The sequence below is a fragment of the Triticum dicoccoides genome, unplaced genomic scaffold (assembly GCF_002162155.2).
Source record: "Triticum dicoccoides isolate Atlit2015 ecotype Zavitan unplaced genomic scaffold, WEW_v2.0 scaffold130180, whole genome shotgun sequence".
Classification (NCBI taxonomy): Eukaryota; Viridiplantae; Streptophyta; class Magnoliopsida; order Poales; family Poaceae; genus Triticum; species Triticum dicoccoides.
This window is the reverse complement of record NW_021191653.1, coordinates 9716-24622: the sequence shown is the minus strand read 5'-3', so window position 1 is coordinate 24622 and position 14907 is coordinate 9716. Positions and strand designations below refer to the sequence as shown.

General features: G+C 44.8%; 2 protein-coding genes across 2 annotated transcripts; both read left to right on the top strand.

Moving 5' to 3' along the window:
* Nucleotides 1-34: 34 nt before the first annotated feature.
* LOC119343501 lies at nt 35-1722 on the top strand (the record flags this gene model as incomplete). The annotated part of the gene is made up of 1 exon (XM_037614421.1): nt 35-1722. A coding segment is annotated over one exon (1516 nt), but the record flags the coding sequence as incomplete, so codon positions are not given.
* Nucleotides 1723-4277: 2555 nt separating this feature from the next.
* On the top strand, nt 4278-7516 carry LOC119343500 (zinc finger BED domain-containing protein DAYSLEEPER-like). The gene is made up of 4 exons (XM_037614420.1): nt 4278-4651; nt 4920-7010; nt 7095-7160; nt 7243-7516. Coding segments are annotated over exons 2-4 (672 nt in total). The 5' UTR covers nt 4278-4651; nt 4920-6406; the 3' UTR covers nt 7245-7516.
* The last annotated feature ends 7391 nt before the right edge of the window (nt 7517-14907 follow it).

Here is a 14907-nt window from a genome sequence, read left to right as displayed (position 1 = left end):
CTTCTTCTTCTTCTTCTTCTTCTTCTTCTTCTTCTTCTTCTTCTTCTTCTTCTTCTTCGCAGCAGCAGCAGCAGCAGCAGCAGCAGCAGCAGCAGCAGCAGCAGCAGCAGCAGCATGAACACTCTTCCCGCCCACCACGAAGAAGACAGTCCAGAACAAGGCGACGCTTGGCGGCAGCGGTGCCGTTCGTGAGGAAGATCAAGTGGGGACCACTGTGGGATAAGTCCAAGGAGTGGATCAAGAACCCCATGAACATGGCGCTCTTCGTGTGGATCGTCGCCGTCGGCGTCTCTGGCGCCATCCTCTTCATGGTGATGACCGGGATGCTCAACGCCGTCCTGCGGACCAAGTCGCACAAGGACACGTGGTTCGAGGTCAACAACCAGATATTGAATGCATTGTTCACCCTCATGTGCCTCTACAACCATCCCAGAAGGTTCTACCACCTGGCGCTGCTGTGCCGGTGGCGGGCCGGCGACATGGCCGCGCTCCGGGAGGTCTACTGCAAGGGCGGCACCGTCAAGCCCAACGAGAGGAGGCACATGATGGTTGTGATCCTGCTGCTCCACCTCAACTGCTTGGCGCAGTACGCGCTCTGCGGCCTCAACCTTGGGCTCTCCAGGACCCGCCGGCCTCCCGTGGGCGTCGGCCTCACCGTGTCAGTCGCCATCTGCGCGCCCGCCGTCGCCAGCATGTACAACAACCTCAGCCCCCTGGGCAAAGACTACGAGGTCCAGGCCGCCGACGACGAGGAGCAGGAGTCTTCTTCTTCGGGCTCGCGGCAGCGGCTCCAGCACAAGACCGTGGAGAGGAGGTACTCCTTCTCCCCCTCTCCGCCGCAGCGACAAGGACTAGAAATGGCCGCTGTTGTCGTCGCCGTCGGCGCGGAAGAAGATGGTATGTTATCGCCGGAGTGGTCTGGTGGGCTGGTGTCGGACCTGTGGGAGGACATCTCGCTGGCGTACCTGTCCCTGTTCTGCAGCTGCTGCGTGTTCGGGTGGAACGCGGGGCGTCTGGGGTTCGGCAACGCGTACGTGCACGCGGCGACCTTCATCCTGCTGTGCCTGGCGCCCTTCTTCATCTTCACCCTGGCGGCCATCAACATCGACAACGAGGCGGCCAGGCTGGCGCTCAGCCTTGGCGGCACCCTGCTCTGCGTCCTTGGCCTGCTGTACGGCGGGTTCTGGAGGATCCAGATGCGCCGGAGGTTTGGGCTCCCCGGCAGTGGGTTCTGTTGCGGCAGGCCGGACGTGACGGACTGCTTCCAGTGGCTCTTCTGCTGCCCCTGCTCCCTCGCCCAGGAGGTCAGGACCGCCGACGCCTACGACATTGTGCAGCACAGGATGGTGTCTCGCCGCCGACCCGGAGACGGCGACGACCAAGAAGAAGATGCCAGCAGTAGCTCCCGGGTCCAGATGCAGCAGCCACTGAGGTTTGCAGGCGTTTTCGCTTCAGATGGTGGGGTGACCAACACCAACACCAACACCAATTCAGATACGAGTACGAGTACAATACCCCCTGCTGCCCCTGTTGGCATACTGAAACAGTAGGTAAGAATAAGATGGATGCATGGCTAGATGAGTAGGCTTAACTGTGGCTACATCTTTTTCACAGCAATCAAATCCATTGTAAGTACATAGCAGAGCATACAAGGCAAGTACAATATGTTCTTATTAATTAGAATATATAATATACCCCGTCAGATAGTACTCTGTTGACATTTTTTCTGACATGCTTAGGATAAGTGAGATAAGTACAATATGTTATTATGACATGCTTAGGATAAGTGGGAGGAATTAACTTGGAATGTAATCTCTGGATAATTGTTATGTGATTTTTGGGGAAAGTCGCTCTATTAGAGGAAGACTCCTAAGAAGGCTTGAATCTTTCATCACTGTGAACTATGGGTGGAAGAAATGCGGGAAGAAATAAGCTCAATGAGGAATTATATAATTTGGGAACTTATTATCATACCAAACAACCGCAAGCCCATTGTTTGTAAGTGTTTTTATTTATTTGTGAGGAAATTTGTCTCATTGGAATATTATAATGTCACTCTTGCTATTCGGTTCTTTGCACAAAGGAAAATATACTTTGTGGAAACTCTCTCTCCTGGAATATAGGAAGAGGAACTAAAGACATGGTTTGCTAATTGAGTATATTAATGTATTGTCTTATAACAAGCTTCGCATCAATGGAATAGTAGGTCATATGGTTTTCTAAATGAAGCAAGGTGGTCATCTACGAATGTAAGTGTAAAATATTTTGCATTATTATTGTATACGTTAACAATTTTTTTTGCAATGATAAAGTCACATTGATAGAAGTGAAAGCTTGGTCATGTTTTAACTTTCATATGAAAGGAACGTTTGAAGCTCTTCCTATGTTTTAGGAGTGGAACTACATAGGTGTTTTAAAACGATTCCTATGGAAAATTGCAAACTTATTAAAGTACCTGGAACCAAACTCGGCGAGGAATTATGTTTGAACTCCTGAGAACAAAAGGGATAATAATGGTGTTTCAATTTATTGTATCTTTGTTATAAAATCATACCTTAGCTTTCGGAATTTATGATGCATTCAAGCAGTGGAAGGAAAGACGAGCAGCTAAGGAAATCTCACACATCATATAAGATTGTGGAAGTGCATCACATCCTGTCACTTGTTCTGAAATTTATATTAAAGGTAAACACATTGAGGAAGTTATTATTGTATCTACGAGATGAGAAATAAGTCCAGATACGCATATTCAATTACTATTTTTAGTACTAATATGGTGCAGGTTCACTGACCGAAGTCAGGAATTTCTTTCAACACATGGTTAATTATAGAACTTCATTTACTGATTGGATTTGATATTTATGTGGTTTTGAAAATTTATTCAACATGGTTATCTTATACTTGACTCGATGTGGAATTAATTATATTATGTGATGGAAAATAATTGATGCGGAATTTCACTTGAGGAAACAAAATACTCAAGGTGCCTATAAAGGTGAAATTACACTCGAGGAAATAATACTCGAGGCACCGAGGACAGCTATGCTGGAATTATTAGGTAGAAACTAAAGGTCTCTAGTGATCTTAGGTGTCACAACAAGAAAACATATTGAAGGGAAGTATCACCGTGTATTTTTGTGCGTTTTCAACATAGTGTAAATATGATTGCTGGTCCCTTGACTAAGCCTCTTAGTCAGGTGGTATTTGGCAAGCATGTTAAGTCTATGGGTTTACGAATATTTGAATGATCGTTTTGGACAAGTGGGAGATGTTGAAATTATGTGTCCTGCAGCTATATTCAAATTACTTGGAATTGTCAATATTCGGAATACCTCATTATGGAATTATACATGTATTTACGCATGGAATTACTTTACATGATTATCATGGAATTATCACTTGTTGGAATGTACTTAAGTATTATATGCTTAAGGATCCTGGTCAACTATTAGTGGAATACGGTAATACTATTTATATCGTAAAGACTACCTGGGTACACTGATGATTGGAAGGAGCTAGATCGTATAGTTAGATTACAGCCCTAACGTTGATCTGCGTAATTACATGAATTTACACTCTATTATGGCGCGTTGCTCACAAGCGCGTGCTCCGGGGACATAACGGGTAGAATCCGTTAACAGACAAATATGATCGTGGTTGGTAATTTGATCTGGACTCTATCCCGAAAACTAGTTGTAACGACTAGGAATCTTATCTATATAAGAGATGGACTCTTTGGAAAGACAGTATAAGAAGGTCCCTACCCCCTAGCCTCATATATGCGAATTGTGAGCGGCACCACGGATAAGCGCAGAGGAATAGGGGATAGACCACAAACCCTAAATTTCTAACAAACACAAGATCAGGTTCCTATGTTTTCATTGAATGTATGGCTTTTCCACTAGATATGTACTCCCGAGCTCAATCACAGTTCCTTAGAATGCTCATGTCTCCCATCTATACCTGGCCATGGGAAACCCGGCCCGAACGGCCCGACCCGACCCGGCCTGAAATTCCCGGGCCGGGCCAGGTCTGACTGGTACCCTGCGCCGGGCCTGGGCCTTAATATGCAGCCCGAACAGCAAGTCGGGCCGGGCTCGGGCCTCAATATGTAGCCCGAAATTAGGCCCGGCCCGGCCCGGCCCGAGCAGCTCCCAATCTGAACTCACCCAGCCTGGCCGCAGTAGAGCCCAAGAGCGGCCCAGCCGCCCAGCGCCTCAGCCCCCCGACTCTGCATCTCGCCCCCTCCCCACTCCTCGCTTACCCTAACTGCCAAATCCCATGCCCCGTCCCCATATCTCCTCGTGCGCGACATGGCGGCGCCGACAGAACCCTAGCGCGCCCGCATCAGACGACGCCCGGCCCCCTTCGTCCTCGACCGCGGCCGGCCCCCTTCATCCTTGACCTTGGCCGCCACGCTTCGTCCTCGACCGCGGCCGCCCTGGTCCGTCCTCAACTACGGCCGGCGCACGTCGTCCTGGACCGTGGCCGCGCTGCACTGTCCTCAACTGCGGCCGCGCTACTCCGTCCTCAACTGCAGCCACCCTGCTCCGTCCTCGACCGTCGCATCAACAACCGCCGGCCGCAGCAAATATCTTCCTCCCCGTCGGCTGCAACCAGCAAGCCTGCAACTCCAAGCCCCCACCCCAAGGTATACGTTTTGCTGTTGATAAAGTTGTGCTCTTTTTGTTTTAGGGTTAGCTGAATGTTAAAGCATAGCTTAATGTTGTAGACGTACTGCTTGTGAAGAATGGTCAGGATCAAATCCATGCAAAATTTATGCTGTTTATATGGTGCAGAACTGGAGATGAACATTTGTGCTGTTTATATGGTGTTGTACTGTTGTACTGCTATGTACATGCTACAGTTTGATCATGACGAATAACGTGTTTTGTTGTACTGCTGTGTACATGCTACAGTTTGATCATGATGAATTCAGGAGGACTAGAAGGACCGGAGGGTGATGAACCAGAGTACCATCCCGAAGAATTAGAAGAGCAGGACGATGGGATGCAATTGTTTATTGTACCTGCGGATCCTCCTCGCACTCGGCAGAAACGTGTAAGGGGAAAGCAGCCAGCCGCTCAAGGAAGTGGAGCCGCAACAGAACATGCACATCCTACTACCGGAGGGGCGCAGCCGCAGTCGCAGCCGCAGCCGCAACCTACTATTTCCAAACTGAAGTCAAAGGTATGGCTTGACTTCACCAAGATCTCGAAAGATGGTGATAAAATGACGATAGCTAGATGTAACCATTGTGAGAAAGAACTGTCGGCTAGATCGACAAATGGTACATCTCATCTCCTTAGACACACTGAAAAGAAGTATAAGGTTGAACACGCGACAATGAATAATTTTTTCTTGAAATCTGAAACAAATGATGATGGAATAGCTGCATTAAAAATGGTAGATTTGATGCTCAAGTTGCTAGAATTTCGGTCTCTATTTATCTTGTATCCGGTGCTCATCCATTTACAACAGTTGAAGAAGATGGATTTAGAACAATGATGTCTGCTTGTTGTCCACAATTCAAGTCTATTGGTCGGCACACAATAAAAAGAGAGATAATGGCAATGTTTCTTAGCCAGAAAAAGGAACTGATGGACATAATTCTTGCTGCCCCTGGTAGAGTTAGTTTCACATCCGACAATTGGAAATCTGAAGTCACCAAGCATAGCTATATTTGCATTACTTGTCATTACATAGATGCTGATTGGAAACTAAACAAAAGGATTGTATGGTTCAAAAAAATAGATCCACCATATGATGGAGCATCTATTGCCGATGAGGTCCACCTAGCTTTCCGTGAATGGAGGGTTGATAAGAAAGTGATGTGCATCACTCTGGATAATGCAGCCTATAATGATAGGATGATAGCTTGCTTGCGTACCCACTTGGCAAAAGGTGCTTTACCTTTGTCCGGTAAATTCTTCCAAATTCGTTGTTATGCACACATACTAAACTTGGTAGTTCAAGCCGGTTTGGCATTGATTGATAAGTGTGTTGACAAACTTAGAGATGGTATAATGTACCTAAAGGCTTCAAGCAATAGGCTGCATAAGTTTTATAGTACTGCTACAACTATTTTCAACCTGGAAGAAACAAAAAGGTTGAAACCTGATATGCCCATCCGTTGGAATTCAACATACACTATGCTTGGGTGCTGTTTGTACTTTAGAGATGTGCTGCATTGGTATTCTGAGAGGGACAGCATATTCAAGGTCAACTCTTGGCTATCCAAAGAAGAGTGGGCCAAGGTATCTCATATGTATCAGTTCTTGAAGGGTTTTTTCGAGGTAATTACAACTTTCTCAGAACAAAGTATCCAACAGCCAACTTGTACTTCGTGAATGTCTATCTTGTTCATTCTGCTATTATAGAGGCTAGTGCTGGAGTAAATAGTTACATGGCTCCAATGTTAGCAGTTATGAGGGAGAAATTCATGAAATATTGGTCTGACTATAGCATATTTCTGTCTTGTGCTGCCGTTCTTGATCCCTGCATTAAGTTCAAGTTTTTAGGATATGCCTACTCCAAGCTATATGATGGTGATGATGCCCTTCAGCGCATTAATCTTGTTAAAACTACAATGACTTCTTTATTTAATGAGTATGGTAGTGGTGTACATGTCAATGAAAACATAGCAACTAGTGCATCATCAAGCACGTGTGGACTTGGTGCCTTTTCTGACTATGGTCAGTACGTGGAAAGCACGAGCTCACATGAAGAGAGATCTAAATTGGAATTGTATTTGGCTGAACCTGCGAAGAGGTTGAATGAAAATGTCAATATCTTGGATTTCTGGAGTAAGTCCGCAGCTAGGTATCCGCAACTAGCAAGAATGGCACGTGATATCCTTGCAGTTCCTGTGTCAAGTGTTGCTTCAGAATCCGCTTTCAGCTTGAGTAAGAAGGTTATAACCCCGAACCGAAACTCACTTAAACCAAAGACGGTTGAGGCCCTAATGTGTTTGCAAGATTGGTATCGTTGCAAACTGCAGAAAAAAGAAGGTATGTGTTGTAATCTTGTTTGTTTCACATTCTTATTTGTATCTTTTACTTCCAAATGATAATTAACCCAATCTATTGTTGTAGATAATAAGAGAAAGGCAGAAGTGGTTGCGCTAGATAATGATGAAGATTCATCTTCGGATGAAGAATGTAACATCTATATTCTTTGTTCATGTCAATTGTCAAGTTGTCTTTATACTACCGCTAACTTTCTCTTCATTCCATCCTCTAGAGTTGTTGCTAGAGCAATGAGAAGAGAAGAAGGTTCAGAGAAGGCATGGCGAGATGGCAGCCAACAAACTACTAGTCTTATTTTGGTTATGGACTGTAATATTATTCATGCACTTGTGTTTGTTGTAACTGGAACGTTTAGATGTCGAAAGACTTGAAACTGAAACATTTATATGTGGTTCTGCTATTCTTTTGCTCAAACACTATGCTGCTGTGTTGTCAAAACTTGTAATGTAATGCTGCTGTTTTGCTGTTGTTGAAACTGAAACATTTATATGGGGTTCTGTTATTGTTTTGCTATAAAACTATGCTGTTGTGCTGTAAAAATAGTGATGTAATGTTGTTGTTTTGCTGTTGTTGAAACTGGAACACTTGGATGTTGTTCTGTTATTGTTTTGCTGTAAACTATGATGTTGTGCTGTCAAAAATAGTGTTGATTTGCTGCTGTTTACTACTGCAAATTGCTGATAAGTGATAGGTGTATGTTTTGTTGTCCAAATATTAGTATCTTGTTCTGTATAGCTTGGTTTTCTTCTGTTTTTTGCTATACTGACTTGTTTTTGTTGGATTATGTCGGGCCGTTGGGCCGGGCTCAGGCCTGGAAAACGTATCAATTTGTTGGGCTGGGCTAGGCTCGGGCCTGTCCCGTAGACGCCGGGTTTTTGTTGGCCCGGCCCGAAGCCCGGCCCGCCCGAGATTTGGCCAGGTATACTCCCATCGCTCTCTCATTTGCACGCAAACCGCCAAGCTCTCCTCGTCCCCAAGCCATCGACGCTGCTTTTGGGGTTTAGAACCGATGCCTTTCATTTTAAAATATACAAGGTGTGTATTATTTTTCCAAAAATAAAACAAAGTTATGTTTGACCATGTATACAGTAAATCTTATCAACACCTACAATATAAAATAAATTAAATATGAAAATATATGTTAAGATGAATCTAATGACGCTGACTTGGTATTGTAGTTATTTATATTTCCTATCTAAACTTGATCAAATATAGGAAATTTGATTTTGAAAAATTGATACAACATATATTTTGGAACAAAGAGAGTATAATAAAACACGTCGATCCAGCGAACCAACTTGTAGTTGGATGGTTTGGAGGACAGTGATATCCTCTACGCACCAGGGTTCAAGTCCTGGTACGAGGCACCTATAGTAACTTTGTAAAATCTTAAAATAATATGTCGACTCAGTCTATCGAAGGTGTTCATAGGGGTAGGGTGTGCGTGTATGCCTTCATAGCGGCCTAATCATGGAGGCGGAAGAGCCGGACGACTGCGGACGGCGCAGGGTGATGACCGCCATGGGTTTGGTGACCCTGTCCATGTTGGCCTTGCACATCTAGCTGATGAGTTAGGACGCGTCCGAAACCTACCCTCCCAAACCGCGCAACATGTGGAGCGGGTCTTGGCCGCCGGGATGGTACGGTGCGTGCCTTGCCGTCGGCTGTTGCCTCTTGGTCCTCGACATGTAAGTAGTTAGGACAGATGGTTCCTCATGCATGTAGCTACTCTACTGGAGTAATTCATGGCACTAGTTAGGAATAACTTGCAGCGTATGCGTATTCTACGTACTTAATCTGTCCATCTGTCCGTGTATGTATGTATGTATGTACGTTTTGTTGTTGATTCCTACAGCTATCAACTTAATCAATAACCGGCCCTTTGCTGAATCAAGCAGAATGAAGATGGATTTGGCCCCCCAAAACTCAACCACCGACCTTTCTTTGATCAATAACCCTTTGCTTAAAATGATCAATTAGTGCCGACACCAACCAACCATCAGAAAGAGAAAGAGAGAGAGAGAGAGTAAAGCAAATTAAAGCATTTAGCATAACGTTTACCATACGTGCATGCTACGGAACTTGCAAACTTCAACACAAGCACTTCTCAAATTTGCATGAGTAGTTGTGAATTTGAGAAGTGCTTGTGTTGAAGTTTACAAGTCTCGTAGCATGCACGTATGGTAAACGTTATGTAACAAATTTGAAACATGAGGTGTTATTTGATTGTCCTCCTTATGAGTGGCGGTCGGGGACGAGCGATGGTCTTTTCCTACCAATCTATCCCCCTAGGAGCATGCGCATAATGCTTTGGTTTTTGATGACTTGTAGATTTTTGCAATAAGTATATGAGTTCTTTATGACTAATGTTGAGTCCATGAATTATACGCACTCTCACCCTTCCATCATTGCGAGCCTCTTCGGTACCGTGCATTGCCCTTTTTCACATTGAGAGTTGGTGCAAACTTCGCCGGTGCATCCAAACCCCGTGATATGATACGCTCTTTCACACATAAACCTCCTTATATCTTCCTCAAAACAGCCACCATACCTACCTATCATGGCATTTCCATAGCCATTCTGAGATATATTGCCATGTAACTTTTCACCATACCGTTCATCATGACACATTCATCATTGTCATATTGCTAGCATGATCATGTAGTTGACATAGTATTTGTGGCAAAGCCACCGTTCATAATTCTTTCATACATGTCACTCTTGATTCATTGCATATCCCGGTACACCGTCGGAGGCATTCATATAGGGTCATACTTTGTTCTAGTATCGAGTTGTAATCATTGAGTTGTAAATAAATAGAAGTGTGATGATCATCATTCTAGAGCATTGTCCCAAGTGAGGAATAAAAAAAAGAGAAAGGCCATAAAAAAAGAGAAGGCCCAAAAAATGAGAAAAAAAGAGAGAAGGGACGATGTTACTATCCTTTGCTACACTTGTGCTTCAAAGTAGCACCATAATCTTCATGATAGAGAGTCTCTTGTTTTGTCATTTTCATATACTAGTGGGAATTTTTCATTATAGAACTTGGCTTGTGTATTCCAACGATGGGCTTCCTCAAATGCCCTAGGTCTTCGTGAGAAAGCAAGTTGGATGCACACCCACTTAGTTTTTTTGTTGAGCTTTCATACATTTATAGCTCTAGTGCATTCGTTGCATGGCAATCCCTACTCCTTGCATTAACATCAATCGGTGGGCATCTCCATAGCCCATTGATTATCCTCGTTGATGTGAGACTTTCTCCCTTTTTGTCTTCTCCACATAACCCCCATCATCATATTCTATTCCACCTATAGTGCTATATCCATGGCTCATGCTCATGTATTGCGTGAAGGTTTACGAGTTTAAGATTATTAAAGTATGAAACAATTGCTTGGCTTGTCATCGGGGCTGTGCATGATGAGAGCATTCTTGTGTGACAAAAATGGAGCATGACTAAACTATACGATTTTGTAGGGATGAGCTTTCTTTGGCCATGTTATTTTGAGAAGACATAATTGCTTAATTAGTATGCTTGAAGTATTATCATTTTTATGTCAATATGAACTTTTGTCTTGAATATTTCGGATCTGAATATTCATACCACAATTGAGAAGATTTACATTAAAATTATGCCAAGTAGCACTCCGCATCAAAAATTCTCTTTTTATCATTTACCTACTCGAGGACGAGCATGAATTAAGCTTGGGGATGCCTGATACGTCTCCAACGTATCTATAATTTTTGATTACTCCATGTTATATTATCTACTGTTTTGGACTATATTGGGCTTTATTTTCTATTTTTATATTATTTTTGGGACTAACCTATCAACCAGAGGCCCAGTCCAGAATTGCTGTTTTTTTTTGCCTATTTCAGTGTTTCGGAGAAACATAATATCAAACGGAGTCCAAATGGAATGAAACCTTCGGGAACGTGATTTTCTCATCAGATAAGACCCAGGAGACTTGGACCCTCCGCCAAGAAAGCCACGAGGCGATCACAAGGGTGGAGGGCGCCCCCCCTAGGGCGCGCCCCCCTGCCTCGTGGGCCCCTCGAAGCTCCACCGACGTAGTTCTTCCTCCTATATATACCTACGTACCTCCAAACGATCAGAAACGGAGCCAAAAACTTAATTCCACCGCCGCAATTTTCTGTATCCACGAGATCCCATCTTGGGTCCTGTTCCGGAGCTCCGCCGGAGAGGGCCGTCATCATGGAGGGCTTCTACATCATCCTAGCCTCTCCGATGAAGTGTGAGTAGTTTACATCAAACCTTCGGGTCCATAGTTAGTAGCTAGATAGCTTCTTCTCTCTTTTTGGATCTCAATACAAAGTTCTCCCCCTCTCTTGTGGAGATCTATTCGATATAATCTTCTTTTTGCGGTGTGTTTGTTGAGACCGATGAATTGTGGGTTTATGATCAAGTCTATCTATGAATAATATTTGAATCTTCTCTGAATTCTTTTATGTATGATTGGTTATCTTTGCAAGTCTCTTCGAATTATCAGTTTGGTTTGGCCTACTAGATTGGTTTTTCTTACAATGGGAGAAGTGCTTAGCTTTGGGTTCAATCTTGCGGTGTCCTTTTCCAGTGACAGAAGGGGCAGCAAGGCACGTATTGTATTATTGCCATCGAGGATAACAAGATGGGTTTTTTTTTATCATATTGCATGAAACTATCCCTCTACATCATGTCATCTTGCTTAAAGCGTTACTCTGTTTTTAACTTAATACTCTAGATGCATGCTGGATAGCGGTCGATGAGTGGAGTAATAGTAGTAGATGCAGGCAGGAGTCGGTCTACTTGTCTCGGACGTGATGCCTATATACATGATCATACCTAGATATTCTCATAACTATGCTCAATTCTGTCAATTGCTCAACAGTAATTTGTTCACCCACCGTAGAATACTTATGCTCTTGAGAGAAGCCACTAGTGAAACCTATGGCCCCCGGGTCTATTCTCATCATATCAATCTCCATCACTTTATTATTGCTTTGCTTTTTTTACTTTGCCTTTTACTTTTCACTTTGCATCTCTATACCAAAAATATTATCTATCATCTCTATCAGATCTCACTCTCGTAAGTGACCGTGAAGGGATTGACAACCCCTAATCGTATTGGTTGCGAGGAGCTATTGTTTTGTGTAGGTACGAGGGACTCGCGCGTAGCCTCCTACTGGATTGATACCTTGGTTCTCAAAAGCTGAGGGAAATACTTACGCTACTTTGCTGAATCATCCTCTCCTCTTCGGGGAAATCCAACGCAATGCTCAAGAGGTAGCAACCCGTTGCACCATATCCTTGCCAAGGCGACTTCTCAAGGTCATCTTCAACCGCTCAGAGGTCGCCCCATCTGTGCATCCCTTTATGCCGATGATGCTGCCATTTTCATTGCTCCAATAAAAAATGACATTCAGTTCCTGGCTTCAACTCTTGCATCCTTTGGTGATGTTACCGGATTGGTCACTAATTGTGCCAAAAGTGTAGTAGCGCCCATTCGCTGCGGTAACATTGACCTTGACGACGTCCTACAAGCCTTCCCAGCGGTTTTCTCCACCTTCCCTATGAGATATTTGGGGCTTCCTCTTTCGGTTTCAAGGCTTAAGAGGATTCACTTTCAATTCTTAGAGGATAAAGTTGCTGGGAAGCTACCACCTTGGGTTGCCAAACATGTGGCCACGCCGGGCCGTGTCGTCTTGGTCAAGGCAGTGCTTACTGCCATTGCTATATATCATATTACGCCCCTGGAATTGCCGGTGGAAGTGAGGAAGAAGATTGACAGCTTGCGGCGTGCCTATCTTTGGGCGGGTTGTGATAAGGTGACCGGTGGAAAATGCAAGGTCAATTGGAAACTCGTCTGTAAGCCCAAGAACTTCGGTGGTTTGGGCATCATCAACCTTGAGAAGTTTGCTACTGCCCTTCGACTGCGATGGCTTTGGTATGAGTGGGCTGACCCCCCCAAGACTTGGGCTGGGACGGGAACACCGTGCAATGATGATGATAGAGACCTTTTTGCGGCAGCCACCACGGTTAGTGTTGGAGATGGATGTAAGGCGAAGTTATGGGAATCATCTTGGCTTGAAGGCATGAGACCCAACGATATTGCTCCAAAGATTTTTGACCTCTCAAAAAATAAATCTACCTCGGTCCAAAAAGCTCTCCTCAACAGTTATTGGGTTAGTCAGATTGATACCCAACATGGGCTCACCATGGAGCATATTCAGGAGTTTGCCTTGATTTGGGAGAAGCTATCCTCTGTTACTCTTGACAATGATGTGCATGATACTATCCTTTGGAAGTTCACATCTCATGGAGAATACTCGGCGTCGACTGCCTATATGGCACAGTTTGCAGGACACACGACAAGCATCATGCCTGCTGCTGTTTGGAAGGGTTGGGCCCCTCCAAAATGCAATTTTTTTTCTTGGTTGATAATTCAAAACAGAGTTTGGACGGCCGACCGATTGCACCGTCATGGATGGCCGAACTGCAACCTCTGCCCGCTTTGCAAGCAAGTCCAGTAAACCGCGGCACGCCTTCTCTTCCAATGCAGGTTCTCCCAGCGTGTCTGGATCGAGGTTGCAACATGGCTTGGTATACATGGTGATATGGTGAGGAGCTGGCGAAATGAGGCTTCGGGTGACCGAGCGTCGAGATCAGAGAAAGGCTTTCGCCTCCTTGTTCATGCTTATGTCTTGGGAGATTTGGAAAGAGGGTAATGCAAGGGCTTTTCGTAACACCGCCGCTATGATGATGATGCTCGTCGCGAAGATAGAAGAGGAGACCCATCTTCGGACTGTCGCCGGTGCCACCCACTTGAGTATTGTAATACCGCGAGAGTAGATATTTGTATCCCGCTTTGCGGTCACTTGTCTTAAATCTTCTTCCTTAATCAATGAAAATGGCAAAATTTTTGCCTTGTTTCATAAATAAAAAAAAGATGAACGCGAGTATGCTGATCTTCGTCGCCTGCCTCCTCACGGCGGCATCGTTCCCGTTCCTGCTGCCCAGTGCCAGCCGAGAGGAACGAAATCAGGGCCATTATAAACAGAGAGGAACGAAAGTTGTCTTGTTGTCCTGGTCGTGAAGTTGGCCCTTGGTTAGCACAAGGGATCCAATCCAATCCAATCCAATACAACAGGGAAAGCTTGCAGGAGGTTTATGCCGCTGGCAGCTCCGTGTCATGTTCAACTGCCTCCTTTTTGGTATTCTAGCTTTGTGCATCCGGCTGGTTGTTATGCAGCATGGCCGTTCAGTCATGCGGCTAGCACCGGGCTAATTTATGTTGTTGCATATAATCGCTTGCCAAACAGGTCACTGTATTTTGAATACTCCAAAATACACTGGTATGTCAAAACTGCGGTATCGTGTATATACAGGCTAAAATACTGTGATTTTTACAATACTTGGCTACCAAACATAGCCTTAGTGCATCAGAAAGAGAAAGAGAGAGAATAAAGCAAATGAAAGCATCTAGGGGAAACTTATCACCTCATTCACACGGCTTTGATTTGATGCTTTGCTGGGATCGGAGGGAGGGATGCTTTGTCGAGAGAGCGAGGGACGATGCTTTGCTGTCGGTGATCATTTTAAGCAAGCCCTCCCGTCCAGACTATATATATACGTCCTGAGCAACGCCTGCATACAACCACCAACGCCTCCAACCACTTCTTGCACTTGATTGCAGCCATCTTACAAAAAAGCAAAAAAAAAAAAAAAAAGTACCGACCGCGCCGAGGGGGAGTCCTGCAAGTGCGTGCGCCAGCTGGCTTCCCGTGCCCGTACCACCTCCCATGCTGCAGGTACCGCCACAAAGCAGCTATGGTGCGCTTCATGCTCGTCGAATTCTCTTGGGTCCGACAAGGAGTCTGACAA

Excerpts from the sequence above, each read along its gene's own strand:
- LOC119343500 (XM_037614420.1), top strand. The coding sequence starts at position 6,407 with ATGGCTCCAATGTTAGCAGTTATGAGGGAGAAATTCATGAAATATTGG. Across the intron at positions 7,011-7,094 it reads CAAACTGCAGAAAAAAGAAG|ATAATAAGAGAAAGGCAGAA; the intron begins GTATGTGTTGTA and ends CTATTGTTGTAG.